This window comes from Apteryx mantelli, chromosome 3 (assembly GCF_036417845.1).
Source record: "Apteryx mantelli isolate bAptMan1 chromosome 3, bAptMan1.hap1, whole genome shotgun sequence".
Classification (NCBI taxonomy): domain Eukaryota; kingdom Metazoa; phylum Chordata; class Aves; order Apterygiformes; family Apterygidae; genus Apteryx; species Apteryx mantelli.
In genome coordinates this window covers 106,022,501-106,039,075 of record NC_089980.1, presented here as the reverse complement: position 1 = coordinate 106,039,075, position 16,575 = coordinate 106,022,501, and the positions used below count along the sequence as shown (strand labels likewise).

The 16,575-nt window shown below is 40.2% G+C and overlaps 1 protein-coding gene across 2 annotated transcripts; it reads right to left on the bottom strand.

The window, feature by feature from the left end:
* Positions 1-556: 556 nt before the first annotated feature.
* On the bottom strand, positions 557-16,338 carry OGFRL1 (opioid growth factor receptor like 1). Of its 2 annotated transcripts, XM_067294118.1 has the most exons (7): positions 15,982-16,338; positions 13,929-14,015; positions 13,285-13,366; positions 10,026-10,104; positions 9,868-9,934; positions 9,578-9,723; positions 557-8,048 (listed from the first exon to the last, which is right to left on the bottom strand). In XM_067294118.1, the coding sequence occupies exons 1-7, from the start codon at positions 16,270-16,272 to the stop codon at positions 7,289-7,291; spliced, it is 1,512 nt and encodes a 503-aa protein (XP_067150219.1). In that variant the 5' UTR covers positions 16,273-16,338; the 3' UTR covers positions 557-7,288. The 2 variants fall into 2 exon arrangements, with proteins under 2 accessions (XP_067150219.1, XP_013807841.1); XM_013952387.2 differs by lacking the exon at positions 15,982-16,338 and having other exon boundaries at positions 13,285-13,363; positions 13,929-14,130.
* Between the last annotated feature and the right edge of the window lie 237 nt (positions 16,339-16,575).

Genomic DNA, 16,575 nt, shown 5'->3' with positions numbered 1-16,575 from the left:
CTGCCGCCTTCATTCTTTGAAAAGCCACGTTTGAGAATAGGAAACCCCCTCCAGACCTTTAGAGAGCTACACAGATCTACCATTCTGCTATGTAAATAACAACTTGCAACAAAACTGGGGAAAGGAGCTGAAGCGACCCTGTTTCCGAAAGTAAAATCCCAGTGTAGGATGAATATGAATCAAAGGTCAAATACCACCACCAGGAAGTAGGCAGCGGTAGCTAGTTACCTGGCTGGTACGAAAGTGTCAAGCTGCTGGCATTTGGCAGCATGCAGCCCCTCGCAGACCCCTCTCAGGGAGGAAAGAGGTGTGAAACAGCGATTTCGAAACAGAAACTTTGAAGCCTCCGAGCGGCACCCTGCAGGGCTGGCACCCTGCGGGCAGCGCCTGCAAGTCCAGCCTGTGCGGCTCCCCGGCCGTGCCAGCCTGGACAACAGGGGGAAGCTCAGCACCCAGGCACTTCTGCCTGCACCATCATGATGGACAGTTTACCTTTTAATGGTGTGAAAATGCTCTCAAAGCATACATGTTTATTTAATTAAAAAAAAAAAAAAACTTTTAGTAAAGCATGCTCTGGGCCTTCTCTTGTTCCTCTTCCCATGGTGCTTTTGCCACTGACAACAAAAGAGCAGGACCAGAGCCTTTAATGCCCTTTTTAGGTATTAATACATTTACAGAAGACTCTACAAACAAGCGCAGAACAGCAATTACATTATTAGATCTACACAATATTCATATATGTTGCTAAAACAATGCTGCTAAATGAAGAAGCTTTGTTATTTTAGAGTTTTTGGCTGCTGTTATTAAAAATATATTTACCTGAAAGGAACTCCAAGTATTTCATTTTACAAATAAACAATTTAAAATATAACAGTAAGCAACATAAACTATTGCTCTGTATGTTTATACAATTTTTTGGCATAACACTGCCATACAGTTACAGAATTATAAAATATATCTTTATAGTGCGTTACAAATCCAGAAACTGGTTACCACTCCTACCACATACGTATGGTATTGGTACTACCAAACATGCATGGCATTCTGTAATTAAACACTGCAGAGGGATACAGAGAGAAGAGCAGGACCATTCATCAAAAACGACGTGTTGCCATTTCATACCGCAAGTAAAAATAGTTTTGTTTTGTTTTTTTTACAGTTACTGCACTTTTTTCTTAGATAACATTTTAATAACCAAGTACACAGTAGCTTCAAATTTTGTCAGTGCAAAACTATACCCAATTATCTGTTGCTGAATTCAAACTGCATAAAGGGCAGACAACTATGGAGTAGGTTAAACGACAGGAAAGAGAGTAACTTATGATTAGCAAATATGCTTCAGCAGGTCCAAAAAATTTAAGTGCCATAACCATATTTACTGCAAAAACAATAAATTCCACATTGTTAGCCACAGTAGTAAACACATTCAGTATATTTCACAATAAACTTTAGTTGATGAATATGCCACTAGACTTGTAAGCATGGTAGAATTAAAAAGTGCCAAGTTTCTACTTCTTTCAGAAAAATTTGCCAATTCTCACATTCATTATTTTATAATAAACAGCTTATAAGTGTAAAGCTGCAGTAGGTCTCCAGGTAATTGATTTCTATAGCTTTTCAACTATATTTTAAGAGTCCATTAAGTTAGAGCTTATTCAGATATAGCAGGTTATTAAATAAATTCTTTAAGATACATTCTTGCCTTCCCCAGTGGTCTTTACACTTAAAGAGTCTGGGCTGTAAAAGGAACATAGATTTCAGGAAAAGAAATAGTTCATAGCCAATACAGAGCAGGGTGACATTACAGAGACGCAATTCACATCCCCTTGCGGGACCACATTAAATCCTTGTATCCACTATTCTGGTGCTGGCTACGATGCGAATGGAGAGTGGGTAGTCTCTGCTTAAGCCTTTTGGCCCGTTCCTCATTTTCAAACTCCAGCAGCCAGCAAGAACGCCAATTAAGCAGTTGCTCCTCTTCAATTGCAACTGGCGATATGTATTAAAATAAGTTACTGAAATGTGGAATGAGGAGTATGGTTTTCAGCATACCCAGGACAGTGTCTCTGTCTTCTGCACAATCACGAGGTTACAGCCACTTATGCCAGCCCCAATAAATGCTCTTACTACTCGCCTCCAAGTCCAGTGCTACCTCCGTAGGGTTTGGGGTAGGAACAGGTTTTGCCTTTGATTGATCTTGTTTTTACACCACGAAGAAAAGAAAAATTTTGTTCTGCAGTTGGAATTTGACTTTTAATACTTCACACACTAATATTTATGTGTAAAATTTATTCAGAGGGACAAATAAGACAATATTGTCATCAGCTTAGGACAAGTGACTACATTTTCTGCCTAAACGAGTATTTCATCATTAAAATTTCCCAAAGTTCTTAAACACTAACGGCAAATGGATTACTGTTCATTTTACAATACCCTTCCAGTAAGTGTGTTCAGGTGCACCAGCAATTCTCGAATAAAACAGATCTGAAGCAAAAAAGAGATTACTTTTTCATACAATACATAATTAAAACTTGAAGCTCATAGCCACAAGGGATTGTGGAAAGAATTGCTGAAAGAATGCATAAGTTCAAAAATGGAAAAATTCACGGGGAATAGCGGGCTAACCTTACTTGTTCTTTGTTTCACACAATCTGCTGGTGGCCACTGTTGGAGACTGGACACAAGGCTAGAGATACACCTTTGGTTCTGACCCACAGTGGTAGTTCTTAGGATAAGGTACATCATTAACATGATTTTTGTCACAGTTTTATTTAATGGAGAAACTTACTTCACATATTTACAACTTTTTCATAAATACAGCTTTTGTCAAGGAAGTTCAAAATGATAGATTATCTGTAAAAATATGGCATAATAAGGGTATTTTTTTCACATACATATACATATCTTCCTATAATTTATGATCAGTTTCTCATTAACATATTTATGATCATTTCCCTTTTAATGAGAATAAGCCATATTGTATCTTCTAAAAGGAAATTACTTTCAAGTTCTATAAAATGTTAATGGAGATTATTTTTTCTAAATATTGTGATATCATTTTAGGCAATAAGTTATTTAAGAGGACTTACCTTTCCCCCAAGTCAAATATTTTTAGAAATTGTCTACAGGAGTTAGGTATGTTTCACAGATATGATCACAAAAGGCTGTTATCAGATAGTCTCTTTATAATAGACAAACCACTCATTCTTCTACCCTCTGACTTCTAATATGATCTTTGTTTTTTCCCCCTGCTTCTCAGCCGCTAGACAAATCATTACCATCACAACTTTCAGGAAATAAAGGTGCATAAAATAATTCAGTTAAACAGCTATAAATAAATTTTATTTAAAAAGAAACAAGAGCTGTTTTCCATTTAAATCTATTAAACCTCCCTTGACTTACCTTACTGGATCATCCATCAAAATTATACAGAACTTATAAGGTCTGTAAGGTTATAGGTCTTATAAGGTCTTTCTGGTTATAGTACAGGTATATGTAACTGCATTATTTTAGAGTAATTTAAGGAGGATTACACTAGTTTACATGAAATATAAATTAAGATTATACAAATACCTAGTACATCAGCTTGCTGTAATTTTAGAGCATGATCCCGAGAAGCTAACCAAGCCATGGAACAGCTCTCAAAGACTTACTGCAAATGTTTTTAGCATCCTTCAGGATCACCCCTCTAATTACTAGAAATATAGACACCAAAAGCTCAGTTCTGCTCCTAGATATGTGCACATGCGTAACTGCTTTTCTTATTTGAATGGCCCACTGCGCTTACCTCATGTGCACAAGCTTCAGGCTCCATGCCAATACATTCTCATGTACTGAGGCACACTTGCGTCCTGGGTAGTAGGGCACAGAGCTGTAACTAGTCTTAAATATGAAGTGCTGCATGATTGCATGACTTGTACAAGCACTTTCACTTACATGTGTGTAAAAAAAGTAAAATTTTGTTAAGTTGCACATTGATATACCCTCTCTGCAGGATTATTAAAGTAAAATCAAATTCACAGGTGTGTCCACATGAACACTACTCCCGCTTACATCCCTCCCATCAGAGGGTACACAGATGTACTTATTAGGAATGAATCCTGGCATGGGAAGTTCCACTTTGTTGATATACAAATAGTTCAGATTCTAGTAAAAGGCAGAGCCAAAGCACATTGTTGTAGGAAGTACACAACCCCCCTCCCAAATATTTAAGCATATAGCAAGAAAAAAACAATTTCTGTAGTGAGCAAATGTCCTGAATTGCTTTGCACATCCTCAATTTCTGAATTAATGATTAAATGACTAAGTGCTGGCATTTATGAGAATACAATCATTTCAACATACATAGTACAGTAAACCTGAAAGCCAATACTTACAAATTACAAGCACAGGGTGCTTCTAGTTGCTAAGGCTATGATTCTGTGATGAAATGCATACAGTGCACCCATCTGAGCCTCACGAACCTCAATGGGATGCTACACAGCATGATTGCCCTGCAATGAATCATTCTTTTAAGCACTTGCAAAATCAGAAAAAACATCTCCTTCATAAAAATAATGACAAACCATCACATTTTACGTAGAGCAGAAAATGGTAGTTAAAGCTGAAGTGCCCTGTAGGAGTAATTCGATTGATAAAGCTAAAAGCCAAATATTACAGAATGCAGGAAGCCATCCAACACACACAAAAAAAAAACTTCCCTTATCGCTGTAGTTCTTTGTATACAATTGATACGTCACCACTACTCTCACCTTTAAGAAAACTGATAGAAATATCCCAAGCTTGAGATTAAAAAAATATATAATAATAATAAAAGAATTAATAAGGATGTAGTTCCAAAGATCTTGACTGTATTTTCAGATATACTGGGGGCTTAGAGCTGCCAGAAAAAAAAGTCATTTTTATTTTAAATACTTAATTATGGATGGACACCCAGCAAACACACACAGGTGAAAGTTGTGTCACAATGACAGAATAACATACTGCAGAGAAATCCAGTGGATGCACATCCCAAGAACCTTCTGGTTTAAATTAAAGACAAATTTCTTCTCATTTTTTTGTTCAGTAGACAAAAGAAGAAAGATCTCCTGAGGTCATCTATATTCAATCGAATTACAGTATAAATAAAATAACAGCCCTCAGTATCCCCCATTTCACTCGAAGACTATGTATTTATTTAAATGTTTAACCTTAACATAGAATGTCCACAAACTGAAGGCTCTGTATAGCTAGCTACCTTATAGATCTTCATAGGCAGAGTGTAAACTTTCCCTATGCCATTCAAGAAATAACTATGTTAAAACAATAAACGCTATTAAGCTGGCAAAGTTAGGCACTCAAGATTTAAAAAGTTGTAGGCAGAACATAAACTTGTCCTTCTTGTGCGTATGAGTGAGGTTAGAGTCTTTAAGTATATGGATTTTTTTTTTTTTTTTTTTAATCCAAGCATTTCCTGTGCCCTTCTGTGCTAAAGGTCAGAGGCGAACACGAAAGAGGGGATCCTAGATCAAGTCCAGGGTAATACGAAAGGTTCCTCAGCACCTTTCCAGCTCTCAAGAAGTGGTGGCTGTGGGAGGTAATTCTCTGGGGCATTTTGCTTCAGTCTCAACTCTTGCTTGAGCAACCTGGGTTACCCCTAAGAGAATCCACATACGTATGTTCCTCTTCTTACAAGTCAGTGCAGGAGAAGGAAGAATGTGTTTTGCTCCTTCCCTGCCTCTTTAGATAGGAAAATCCTGACTCCATGGGAACCGAAATCTCAAACTGCCACTCTGTTTGACCTCAAGAGACAGTGCTACCTGGGGAGAGCAATGGATGCATGTACTGCCAGAATGGGAATTAGTGAAACAGAAAAATACAAGACATTTCATCTATGCTTTGAACCCCCGAAGCCTTTGTCATTTTGAGTTACAGGACTTGAATAAAATCATGTAGCACTCTGACACTCAAACTGCAGTCAGCTACCAGCATCAAAACATTTCATTAAAAATACATTAAAGGCAGTGGATAATATATACACTTTTAAACAGAAAATATGAACAGATGTTTAAGACTATTTTAGGACTATACAAAATCTGAGTTTTATCCGCATTATTTTGTAATTCATATTGTATACAATTAACTTGCTGGATATAATCCTGCTTGACTGAATGTAATGAAGTCAAAAGAGGCTGTTCAGGGAAAGCAGATGGTCCTTAAGGGAACAAAGTTGGGAAAGCTCTTAATTGGGAAATTCCTATCCGTGGGGCTCTAGCCAGGCTAGCAGATTGGCTTTTCTCAGGTTTGAGCCTAAAATAACATTAAATATTGATCAAAATAAAATTAAACTGCAAAAGACCCCCAGAGAGAAAACAAAGGGAGAGAGCAGACAGCTGAAAGAAAAGAGCAGGACTATCCTTCTCACTCAAACCAGGAACAGCAGTTTCAGCATTGCAAAGACATTGCTTTTGAGTTGTTGGCGACTGACCCCCAGGGAAGAGGGTGTACAGGAACCAAACACAGCTGGGTGAGTTGTTTTATTACAGTTGATTAACAGAGAGCTGTCAAACTGAGACCAAATCTAAGAGTGACCAAAGTGATTCCCCACCAAATTAGCAGAAGCAGCAAATGAGTCGTGAGAATAGAGGACTTGAAAAGGACTAAAAGTCGTCTAAAGTGCAACTTCCCTTGTACCCAAAGGCTGTGGATACAGTTTTCATAAGTTAAACTTTTATTCAATGTAAAATGATGCCCAGATCCGTGGGACGATTTGATATCCATTATAAAGTGTCTCAGACAAGGATGCTAATCTAGGGTAAAAGATGCTGTGCAAATACTGCCCTTGAATATGAACAAAGATCCTAACTAATATCCACTAGGGAAAAACAGTGCTCTCAAAATAATTTCTAGTTATTTCATAAAAGGAAACCAATACTTACAACACATATTTAAAAAACTTAAAGATTCTGATGTCCCAAGAGTTCCTAATAAGTTACACTTTTTTTTAAATAATGGATGAATTTACTGGCAAAAAAGGATAATGTTTTTTTCTATGCAAACTGCAATCTATCTGGAAAATATAATGAATTTCTAGGCTTTGAACTTACACAATTGTTTTAAATAGCCACACCTGCTTTACATCTGATAAATGAAGGTTAAAAAGAAAATTATCAATTTAAGCGATGCATTCATACCCAACAAGGTCTCCTGAACTTTTATGCTACACCAGATGTAAGTTTCACCCAACATGAAGGAGTAATGAATAATTTGCTTCATTCAATATGAAACATAATGGATTTTAACTTCAGACTCATGATTTTATCTCATCTTTGTTTTTTGTGTTGGTCTCCCCTGAAAGCATATCCTTATCGAGGTTATCCTGTGGATCCGCTGACATATTATTCAAACAATTCTCACTGTCACATAAATCTTTATCTATAGTACCTGGATGATTTCCACAGTCATTGTTCAGATTTTCATCATCTTTTTTGGAATGAGAAGTGTCCTCCTTTTTGTCTGAAGCATCATGAATTTCTTGTGATTTTGAATGCTGACTAGTATCAGTATCACTGTTCTTTTCACTGTTGTTCTGCCTAACAACATCACAATTCATTTCTTGTTCATCCTGTTCATTTCCTTCCCCATTTTTTGTGAGGTCTACCTTTCTTTCTTCAGTTGTTTTACTAGTTGAACTTCCACTTGTGGATGTATTTTTAGGATCTTTCAGTTTCTTATGCTTAGAAATGTAACTATTGTGAATAGAAACTGGAGATGCTGGCTTTTTACTTGTTTTGCTTCCTTCTGACTTCTGTTTTCTTGGCGGTCCCCAGATAAAATGCTCTGAAGGTGTATAATGTTGCTGGGCAAATCTCAGGAGCTTCCTCCTTTCTCTTCGGTCTCTAATAGTATACACAAAATATTCTAGAGCGCTTTGCTTAATATTTGGAATGGTATCTTCCACAAGAGCTTCGTGAAGAATAAATTTTACCAGGGGAGATTTGAAACTCTCATATCCAAGTTCACCAAGGCTTTTCAGAATTCGAGTGATCCTCAAGTAGTTGTGTTGAGACCTTTGGGAGAAAAGAAGAGGCTGAAAAAATTCCATTGAATTGGAAAATAAAAAACTTACGGATACAGAACTAGAACTGCAATTCTTGACTTATTTGTATCACTCAAGACATGTACTTCAAGCTTTCTGTACTCTAATTTCTCACAGCTAATGAAGCTTCCTAGTACTTCCTTTGATAGGACGTTGTGAGTGAAAATTAGTCTCTGTAAAACGCTTTGAGGCCAATAGAGGAAGTATCAAAGTGTTTACTGAATTTGATTTCTTCTGCTATATATATTTTTTCCTGAGAAGAAAGCACAGTCATTATACTTCACTTAAGCCATTTAAAAGCTGGGTGACCAGTCTAGACTGTCTACCTACATTCCTTCTATAGTCAATGCTGAGAGAAAAACAGGCAGCTCTGGAGAGCAAATCCTTCTGTCACAAAGTATGTGTCTAAGATAAATGGAATGAACTGTCTTCTGGAAGTGTTTCTGAAGTGCTCTTCCCTCATAAAGTAAATCTAAGTAAATAGTAAAACTTAGATGCCTAAATTTTAGATACCTAAATTTTAGATGGCTAAAATTAGGTAAAAAATGTCCCAGTCCCTGACTTAAATCTGTGTAGCTACTCACTGGTGAGAATACAGAAATTACAATGTAAAGATGTGCAGTGAGTGATATCCAGATTTCTTCAAACCCTCTTTTATCTGCGGCCTGAGTCAGAGCCCACATCTGTGATTTGACTCATATAACACCTGAGTGAAATTAATAACACATTATTTCCATTATTCACCCAGATATAGTCATCAGCAATCCTACCTTGCAAACAAGCTTGCATTTGCATGTGAGGACAAAATACTGCATGAAAACAAACTTGAGCTCCAAGATCAGAGGTATTGGAAAAGCGATCACAAAATTTGAAAAGAAATTGTGATACAAAGAATCTGCATGGTACAAAACTCGGTGCAGACTTACACTCTCCCCAAAGCTGAAGAAAGTAACAGATGGTCATTTGGTGAAAGTTGGGGTAAAGTCTGACCCAATACATGTCCAAAGCTCTTCAGTCAAGCATTGCAATTAAAAGTATTAAACAGAAAATATTTCATGTTTAAGGGGAGAGAGAAATCTTGATTATTTAGCTTCCACACAGGTGTGGAGAATTTGCCTTTTCTCATAAAAGAAAAGTGAATACAAAGATAAGCCACTCTTCCCTTACAATTGAGAAGCATCACTTTGGGATCAGGTGAAAATGTGTTCAGTAGTATGACAGACAAAACTAATTTGGAACTGTGATCCTCTTCAGCACCATCTGAAAGTTATATTTTTCAGGGAATTCAGTGATGTTGGCTAGACTGGTAAAGGGTGAGAAGCACAATCACAAAAATGTGTAGTGAGAACACACACAGAGACAGAAACCAATGATTGACTATTTCTTTTTCTCTTTTTTCCTGACAAACTTTGGAAAACGTATCTTCCCTTTCTCTAGAAGACAAAAGGTTAAAGGAAGTCTATGGCAATTTTAGAGTGTCAAGTACATGTCATTACTTACTCATTCAAATGCTGGAATCTTTCTTGCCAGTTAGCAGCTCGTGCTACATTTCCAGTTTTATCAATTAGTTTTATCCCAAAAAACTCCAACATCATTTTGTAAGCTAAAACGAATCTTCTAATTGCTTCTTTTGTTTTCTTGAATTCCTAATAAACAAAGAATACATCCAAAATTCTAAATGGTACTAAAGCAAGTACTGTTGCGTTGTACACAACAACTCAACTGTATACAATAAGCAGCAATGTATCAATATTAATCTGACGGTTTGTGTTAAACTCAATGTGTATTACCTCAATTTCATATGTAGTTAGTTCTTTAGCATAGAAGTTCAGACCTTGTTCCCTCAGTGGGAAAAGCCTGTTAAAACAGGAAGTGCATTACAGCTCTCAGCATATGAACACTTAATCAAATTAATGCTTTAGAAAGAAATAGGTAGTAAGCGACCAACCACTGTATGTAAGTGTGGTTGTGTTCCAGTTTTTCATAGTCTCCTTTCCATTTGTTTAGGACTTCTTCAATATAAACCCCTGCATAAAAATAATTTGAAAACTGTTAGGTAGCCATCAAAACCAGCTTTCAGCTACATCAAGAAAGTACACGCCCAGTTAACATAATGATAGAATACATTCTTTAATTCTATTTCAAATTCTATAATAAGGACTATTACAGACATAAATAAATTAGTTTTAATATAAAATGAATTTAGTTACTAAAACTTATATAAAAGCAGGAGATTTATCAAATTTTAATACAAACAAAATCAGCTGGCTATAACTGAGTTACTTACCAGCTGAGGGTATGTGATCCCTGTACAATATACTTTCCAAAAAGTACTCATGTCCTAGATTTCTTTATCACACTGATAACTGACAAACCACTTCAATAAAATATTGTACCACAAATCACTTGCCATTGCTTTAACATGACGAAGCTGTGCATATATATCATCTTTGCAGAATAAAGCCTCAACACTAATAAATCTTCCATTTCAGGAATCTCTCCAGCTGCAAACAATACTAAGATCTAGAAATCTTTTGCAATTAGCTATGGCTAAGAGTCCTGATACCACTGCCAGGAGTTTGACCTTGCGGGCCCCATTTCACGCTAAACAAATGAGAATTGCAACTTCCATTAATCTCAAAAAAGGTGCAAAGTTCAGTCAGTTCCTCTTGGAAAGAAAGAGTGAGAGAAAAAGGGCACAAAGTACACATAAAAGGAAATTAATCATTCTTTGTATTTGAGGCTGTGCCCTTCAACTTTAGTCATGGACCAGGGTACCTCTCTTCTAGGCACTGTACAAATACGTAATATACCCAAAAGGATATTCTTGTTCCAAACGCTCTACATTCTCTTTTCATGAATGAGCACTCAGTGCTAGCCTACTTCTTCTCTGCAACTAACCAGAGTTTTACCACTGCAGCACGGCCTCTCTTAAAGTCAAATGGCACAGGACTGGCCTAAAAAATCCAAAGCCCCCATCGTCTTAATTTCTAAAACAGTCTCCCATTATATGTGAGAGGTCTTACTCCCTTCCTCAGTAAAAATTTCTACCTGGGTTCCAACAGGAAGAGAGAACTCATTCCAAGTGTTGCTTCATTTGCTGCTTTTCTTCAGGAAATGAAGAAAGCAGCCAGTCAAAGGGGCTGCTAAGAACATGGGGTTTCCAGTGCGGACAAGGCTGGAAATCACTAAGAGGACCTCATGCCATTACCACACTGTATCCAACTTTCACAGTAATTACATTTCAAGCATTGGATGACTTGTTGCTGAATTCCAGGGAGGAGAGACAGGCCAGCTCTGAGCAAGAACCACACTCTAATCTATAGGTTGTGGAAGTAAACTTCAAATCCAGTACTGTACTAGAAATCCCCTTTTTTTTTTTTTTTTTAAAGAACATTCCCCAGTATTTCACTCCATGGGGCACCTTAGACTCCCCCTGAACACTCTCACAGTTTCATGTTGTTAGGTCAAGGTGATGGCTATTCTTTCCCATTCTCAATAAAAATTTGTGCAAAGCCAGAGTTCATAGCCATCAACACTTCAGCCTTGATGGCCTATCAGCTACTTTTGACACCACTGACCATAATTTGCTCCTAAAATTTTGCCTTCCTCTAACTTCCATGACTATCTTCTCTTTTGGATAAACCTCTTGAATTGCTCCCATTCTGTTCTCTAAAGGATCCTTCTCAAACCTTCTCTGTCTTTCAGTTTCGGGTTCACCTGATCCTCAGTGCCCTTCTCTTTCTCTCTAAATCTGTTCTCTGTGAACTGTCTCATGAATCTGTTATCTCTGTGCTGATAATTCACAGATTTAACTCTTCTTCTAGCCAAGCTAAAAACATGGCCTTCAGAATCTGCCTATAGATACCTAGACAAAGCTCAAGAAGATTAGAACAAACTTCTTTCATACAACCTAACTTTTTTTCTCAGTTACTGAGGATATTATCACTATGTTGCCTATAAACACCTTTCATCTTCAACCTTCCAGGCTATATTTACATGTCTTCATCCATCTATACATCGTCTTTCCCATCCAGCTCTCCATCAGGATTCTGACATTTTGCATCTCAACATCCTTTTTTCTGACCTTGAGAAGTGCAATTCTGCCACACTTATCTCTACCCCAAATGCTGCTGCTAAGATCTTGTTTCTAGACTGCTACTTTTTTTTATTGCCTCTTTCTTTGTATTATTCCATTGTGATACCCTTTTCTGCAACATCAAACAAAAACTATATGCCTTCACTTTCAAAGCCTTTTGTGACCTGTCCCTTCCTACCTTATCTCAACCCTTTGCTGCTACAGGATAGATTCCTGCCTCTGACCAGCCCTCAATGGAAGCCTCCAGCTCTCACTTCTTACATATTGAAATATGAACTTTCAGATTTCCTCCCAAGCTGCTCTCATGCTGAGAGGCTCTCGCTGCAAACCACCTTCAAAGTAACCTCATCATCATTCTTTCAAAAAATCTCAAAAGCTCATTTTTTGCCTGCAAATTTTTTTGACAATGGCTAAGCTCTCATGTGCTGAGACCCCTGTCTATCATTCTACCCAATGCTCCTTTACTGGCTCATTCTGCTTCCCCATCTGTCTGCTGTCTTCTTGTCTCTCACACTTTGACTGCAAACTCTCTAGAGCAGGGTTTGCATCTTTCAGTCCATTCTGTGTTTGTGCAGAGCCTAGCTTATGAGATTCCTGTCCATAAACAGAACCACTAGGGACAATGGTTATTATAATAACAATGATAATATCATTTCTCACACATGAGGAAGTGGCAACACATTCATTATCCCTTACACAGGGCTAGGGATAAAACTGTGATCTTTGCTGCTGCCTTTTCAAGCAGCAAGAGTTTGTGGAGTGTAGTGGCACAACTTTATCTTTTTTTAAATAAAAGAAAGTACACCCATTGTAAATTAACAGTACAGGCAGCGCCCTAAACTACATCATGCTGAAAATGTATGAGAATAGCACCACTACTGAAAACTTCCTCTCAAGACCAGGAGCTAACTTTGGTTTAAACATAACCTGCTTCCATGTTATCCACAGTGTTGCCAACATGCTACTCCAACATGGAAGATTTAAGTCATACAATATATAACTATGCACCTCTAGTTCATTAGCACTGTAATTAACACACTAGTTTTACTTGTTACTATTATTAGTGATCATTCTACTGTTATCACTATTATTGTTACAGATTACTCACCATCAGGTTTAAAGGGGATTTTATTTTTGTAAAAGCGGAGATTACACAAGTCATTTTGATATCGAAGATCTTTAAAGTTCTGCTGAAAGAAAGAAAATAAGATATTATCAGCCACAGAGTGGTACTTGGCTCTTTGAATAATTTGTGGACAAAAAAAAAAAAAATCACAGAGTTTTAGGAAAACTTGAAGCCACTCAGAATTACTCATGTACTTAAAGATTCAGCCCAAGAAAAATAGTTTGAGGAATATGCAAACTCCTTCTGGCTGGTACTTTCTCCTACCACAACAGAGGTAGGGCAGGAAGCATAGCAGGAGCTTGACTTTAGTATCAAGGAATTTCTGAGAGAGAGAGAACAAAAAGAAGTCCAAACTATATCCACCCTCTCTGATATTAAGGCAAAAGCTTTTTTCTGGGCTCCTGACACTACTGCTAGGCTGATATAACTCATGGTGTTTGCATGAAGGAGTTGTACATCTGTGCTGAAAAGATGTTGCACTAATTTCACTCCTCTGCCACTGGCATACCTTGCTTTTTGACTCTTCTCATTCTCATATATATTAAGCAACATAAAGGTTTACAAATTTGGGGGTTGTGTGCTGTTCTCTACAAACAAGAGAATTTTAAACCATTAAGTATTCTTACTGGATACTGGTGTCGGTACTTGTATAAGTCTCTTGCTGCATAGAAACTTCTCTTTGGCTTGGCTGTGAGCTCAGTTGCATCACCACTCTGAAACATTTAAAAAGTAGATAATAGCCATATGTACACACACTAACTACTGAATTGATATAACATTAAAATAATCATTTTTCTTAATGGGTTCCAACAACGCAAACATATAGAAGTGCCTACTTTTTTGGTCAATTTTTTTCAAAAATTTGAAAATCTCCCTGCTGAATACTTAATACTACACACTTTAAACCTAAATTTAAAAAAAAAAAAAAAAAACCTATGGACTACGAAATATGACAGATCTTTTCACTGAGTTGCATTTGATTTCAATCAACAGGTTGATCAGCATTACCAAATGTAAAACTTTGAAATGACCTGGACAGTGCTAATACAAGAAGTAAGTAACTGAACAGGAAAATGCAGAAACATTACTCATTTTGAACAGAAAGTCATGCTGTTTGCAAACCTGTGGCACGTGTAATTGCTATCACTGCATCCTGTGGAAGAAAATGAATAGTCCCAGACAAGCCAATTTGCAGTCCTAACACTTTCTTGAACCATTTTCTATCATTCATTTTTTTAGAACTTAATTTTAAATCCTAGTAAGAAGTACCACTAAACCGCCAAGGAAAGCCTTCATGGGGAAATTATGCCTTGTATGAAAACTTATACTGCACCTCAACTGTTTGGAAGCCATGAGCTGACGCAACCAGGGCCCATCAAGGTCAATGGAAATGATCCCACTGACTTCAGAGAGCACTTGAAAAAGCTGCCCCTATTTCAGAAAACCAGAAAAAGTAGTACTGTGTACAGAGTACTTAAGCATGCCACTAACCATTTCATTTTCCTTTTTATAGCTCTACTGTAACAACAGGTTTTGTATTTTTTAATATGCAGAAATAAGTCTCTACTCTAAAGCCAAAGGTCAAATGAGAAAAAAATATTTAATTCCACTCCTTGCAATATCCATGCAATAGGTTAAAGTCAAGCCTAATAAAGAAAAGGTCCATGTGATTGCACTGGGCATTTGCCTTTGTTATTACCCATCCCCTTGTCAATGAATCTTATCAACAGTGCATTACTGACAAACTGGCACCTGTTTTCATGGAGCCTTTTGCCAAACTAACTTTGACCACAGCTACAGAGAAAACATGCCTACTTGAATGAGGAAGTCCCCTTGACAATCAGTTATCAAGCATTAGCTGTTTGATCGGGTATCAAGTAGAAAAGGAAAAAAGCTTATTCTTACCTAATTTTGCACAATGGCAGCTTCTGAACCATATCTAAATGCAACACATCTAAGAAGTTAAAAGAAAAACCCAGCCTGTCCATCCTACATTCAGTTCTAACTCCAGAAGAATTACTGGCAAAGCAACTCTGTACCTTTTTAGAGCCAGTGTTTTTCAAAAGTTCCTAAAAGACAGAAGCTGGCTCTAAAAATTCCTGGCCCCAGGCCCAGTGAGGAGTCACACGCATGTGCTACGTATGATCCAAAATTCAGGTTTCTAAACAGTAAAACCAGCCGGACCGGTTCGGGTCTGCATTTAACTCGGTATTTCAAAGTTTCAACAAACCCCGCGCTGGCGGCAGCGGCGGCAGGAGGCGCAGGGCCCGGCCCGCCCCGTCCAGCCGGGGTCCCGCCGCGAGACCGAGCCGCCGGGCGGCCCCTTCCCGGGGTTAGGGATGCGGGGAGCCCGGACGGCGATTTCCTCGCCGGCCCCGGCACCAGCCCCGTCCGGCGCGAGCGGTGGGAAAGGGCCCGTCGGGTCTGCCCGCGCGGAGCCCCGCAGGGCTGCGCTGCGCTTTGCTGCCCCGAGCCGGCCGCTCCCGCCGCTCCCCTGCCAGCGCCGCCGGCACCAGCTGCCAGGCCCGGCGCGGCCCGGCGCGCTGCCTCCGCTCGCAGCGCCGCGCCGCGCAGCGCGGACTGCAGAGGCGGCAAGCGCCCGGTGCCCACGGCCCCCGCGGGCGCCCCTTCCTGCCCCGCCCCGGCCGGCGGGGAGGCCGCGCCCGGCGCTGGCGGTACCTGCTCGGCGCTGGGGGCGCCTGCCTCCGCCCGCTCCCCCTCGTCCTGCGGCGGCGGCGGCGGCGGCGGCGGCGGCGGGGGAGGGGGCTCCTCGGGCCGGCAGCCCGCGGCGGGCGGCGGCGGCTCGGCCGGCCCCTCCCCGCCTGCGCCGGCGGCGCACTCCCCCTCCGGCCGCCGCGGCTCGGCGCCGGGCTCGGGCGCCTCGGGCTCGGAGTCGGTCTCCCAGGTGGAGTCGCAGTCCTCCACCGTGGTGGGCTCCTTGAAGCTGGCCCCGCTCAGCAGGCTGCCCATCGGGCAGGGCCGCCCGCGGGCCGCGGGGCCGAGGGCAGGGAGCGGCCGCGGGCTGCCTAGCGCTGCGGCATGGCGCGGCGGCGGCGGCCGGGGCTGCTCCCCGCCCGGCCCCAGCCCGCAGAGACGCGCGGGGCGGAGCTGCGGCTCCGGGCTTTCCAGAGGAAACGCGCCCGCCCTCCCCCGGCGCGGCGCGGCGCGGCGCGGCGCGACGCGGCGCGGCGGGCGCGGGGCTCAGCGCGGCGGGCGGTGCAGCCCCGCGCCGCGGCCTCAGGCCCTGCCCAGGCGCCGGGGCATCGCCGCCGC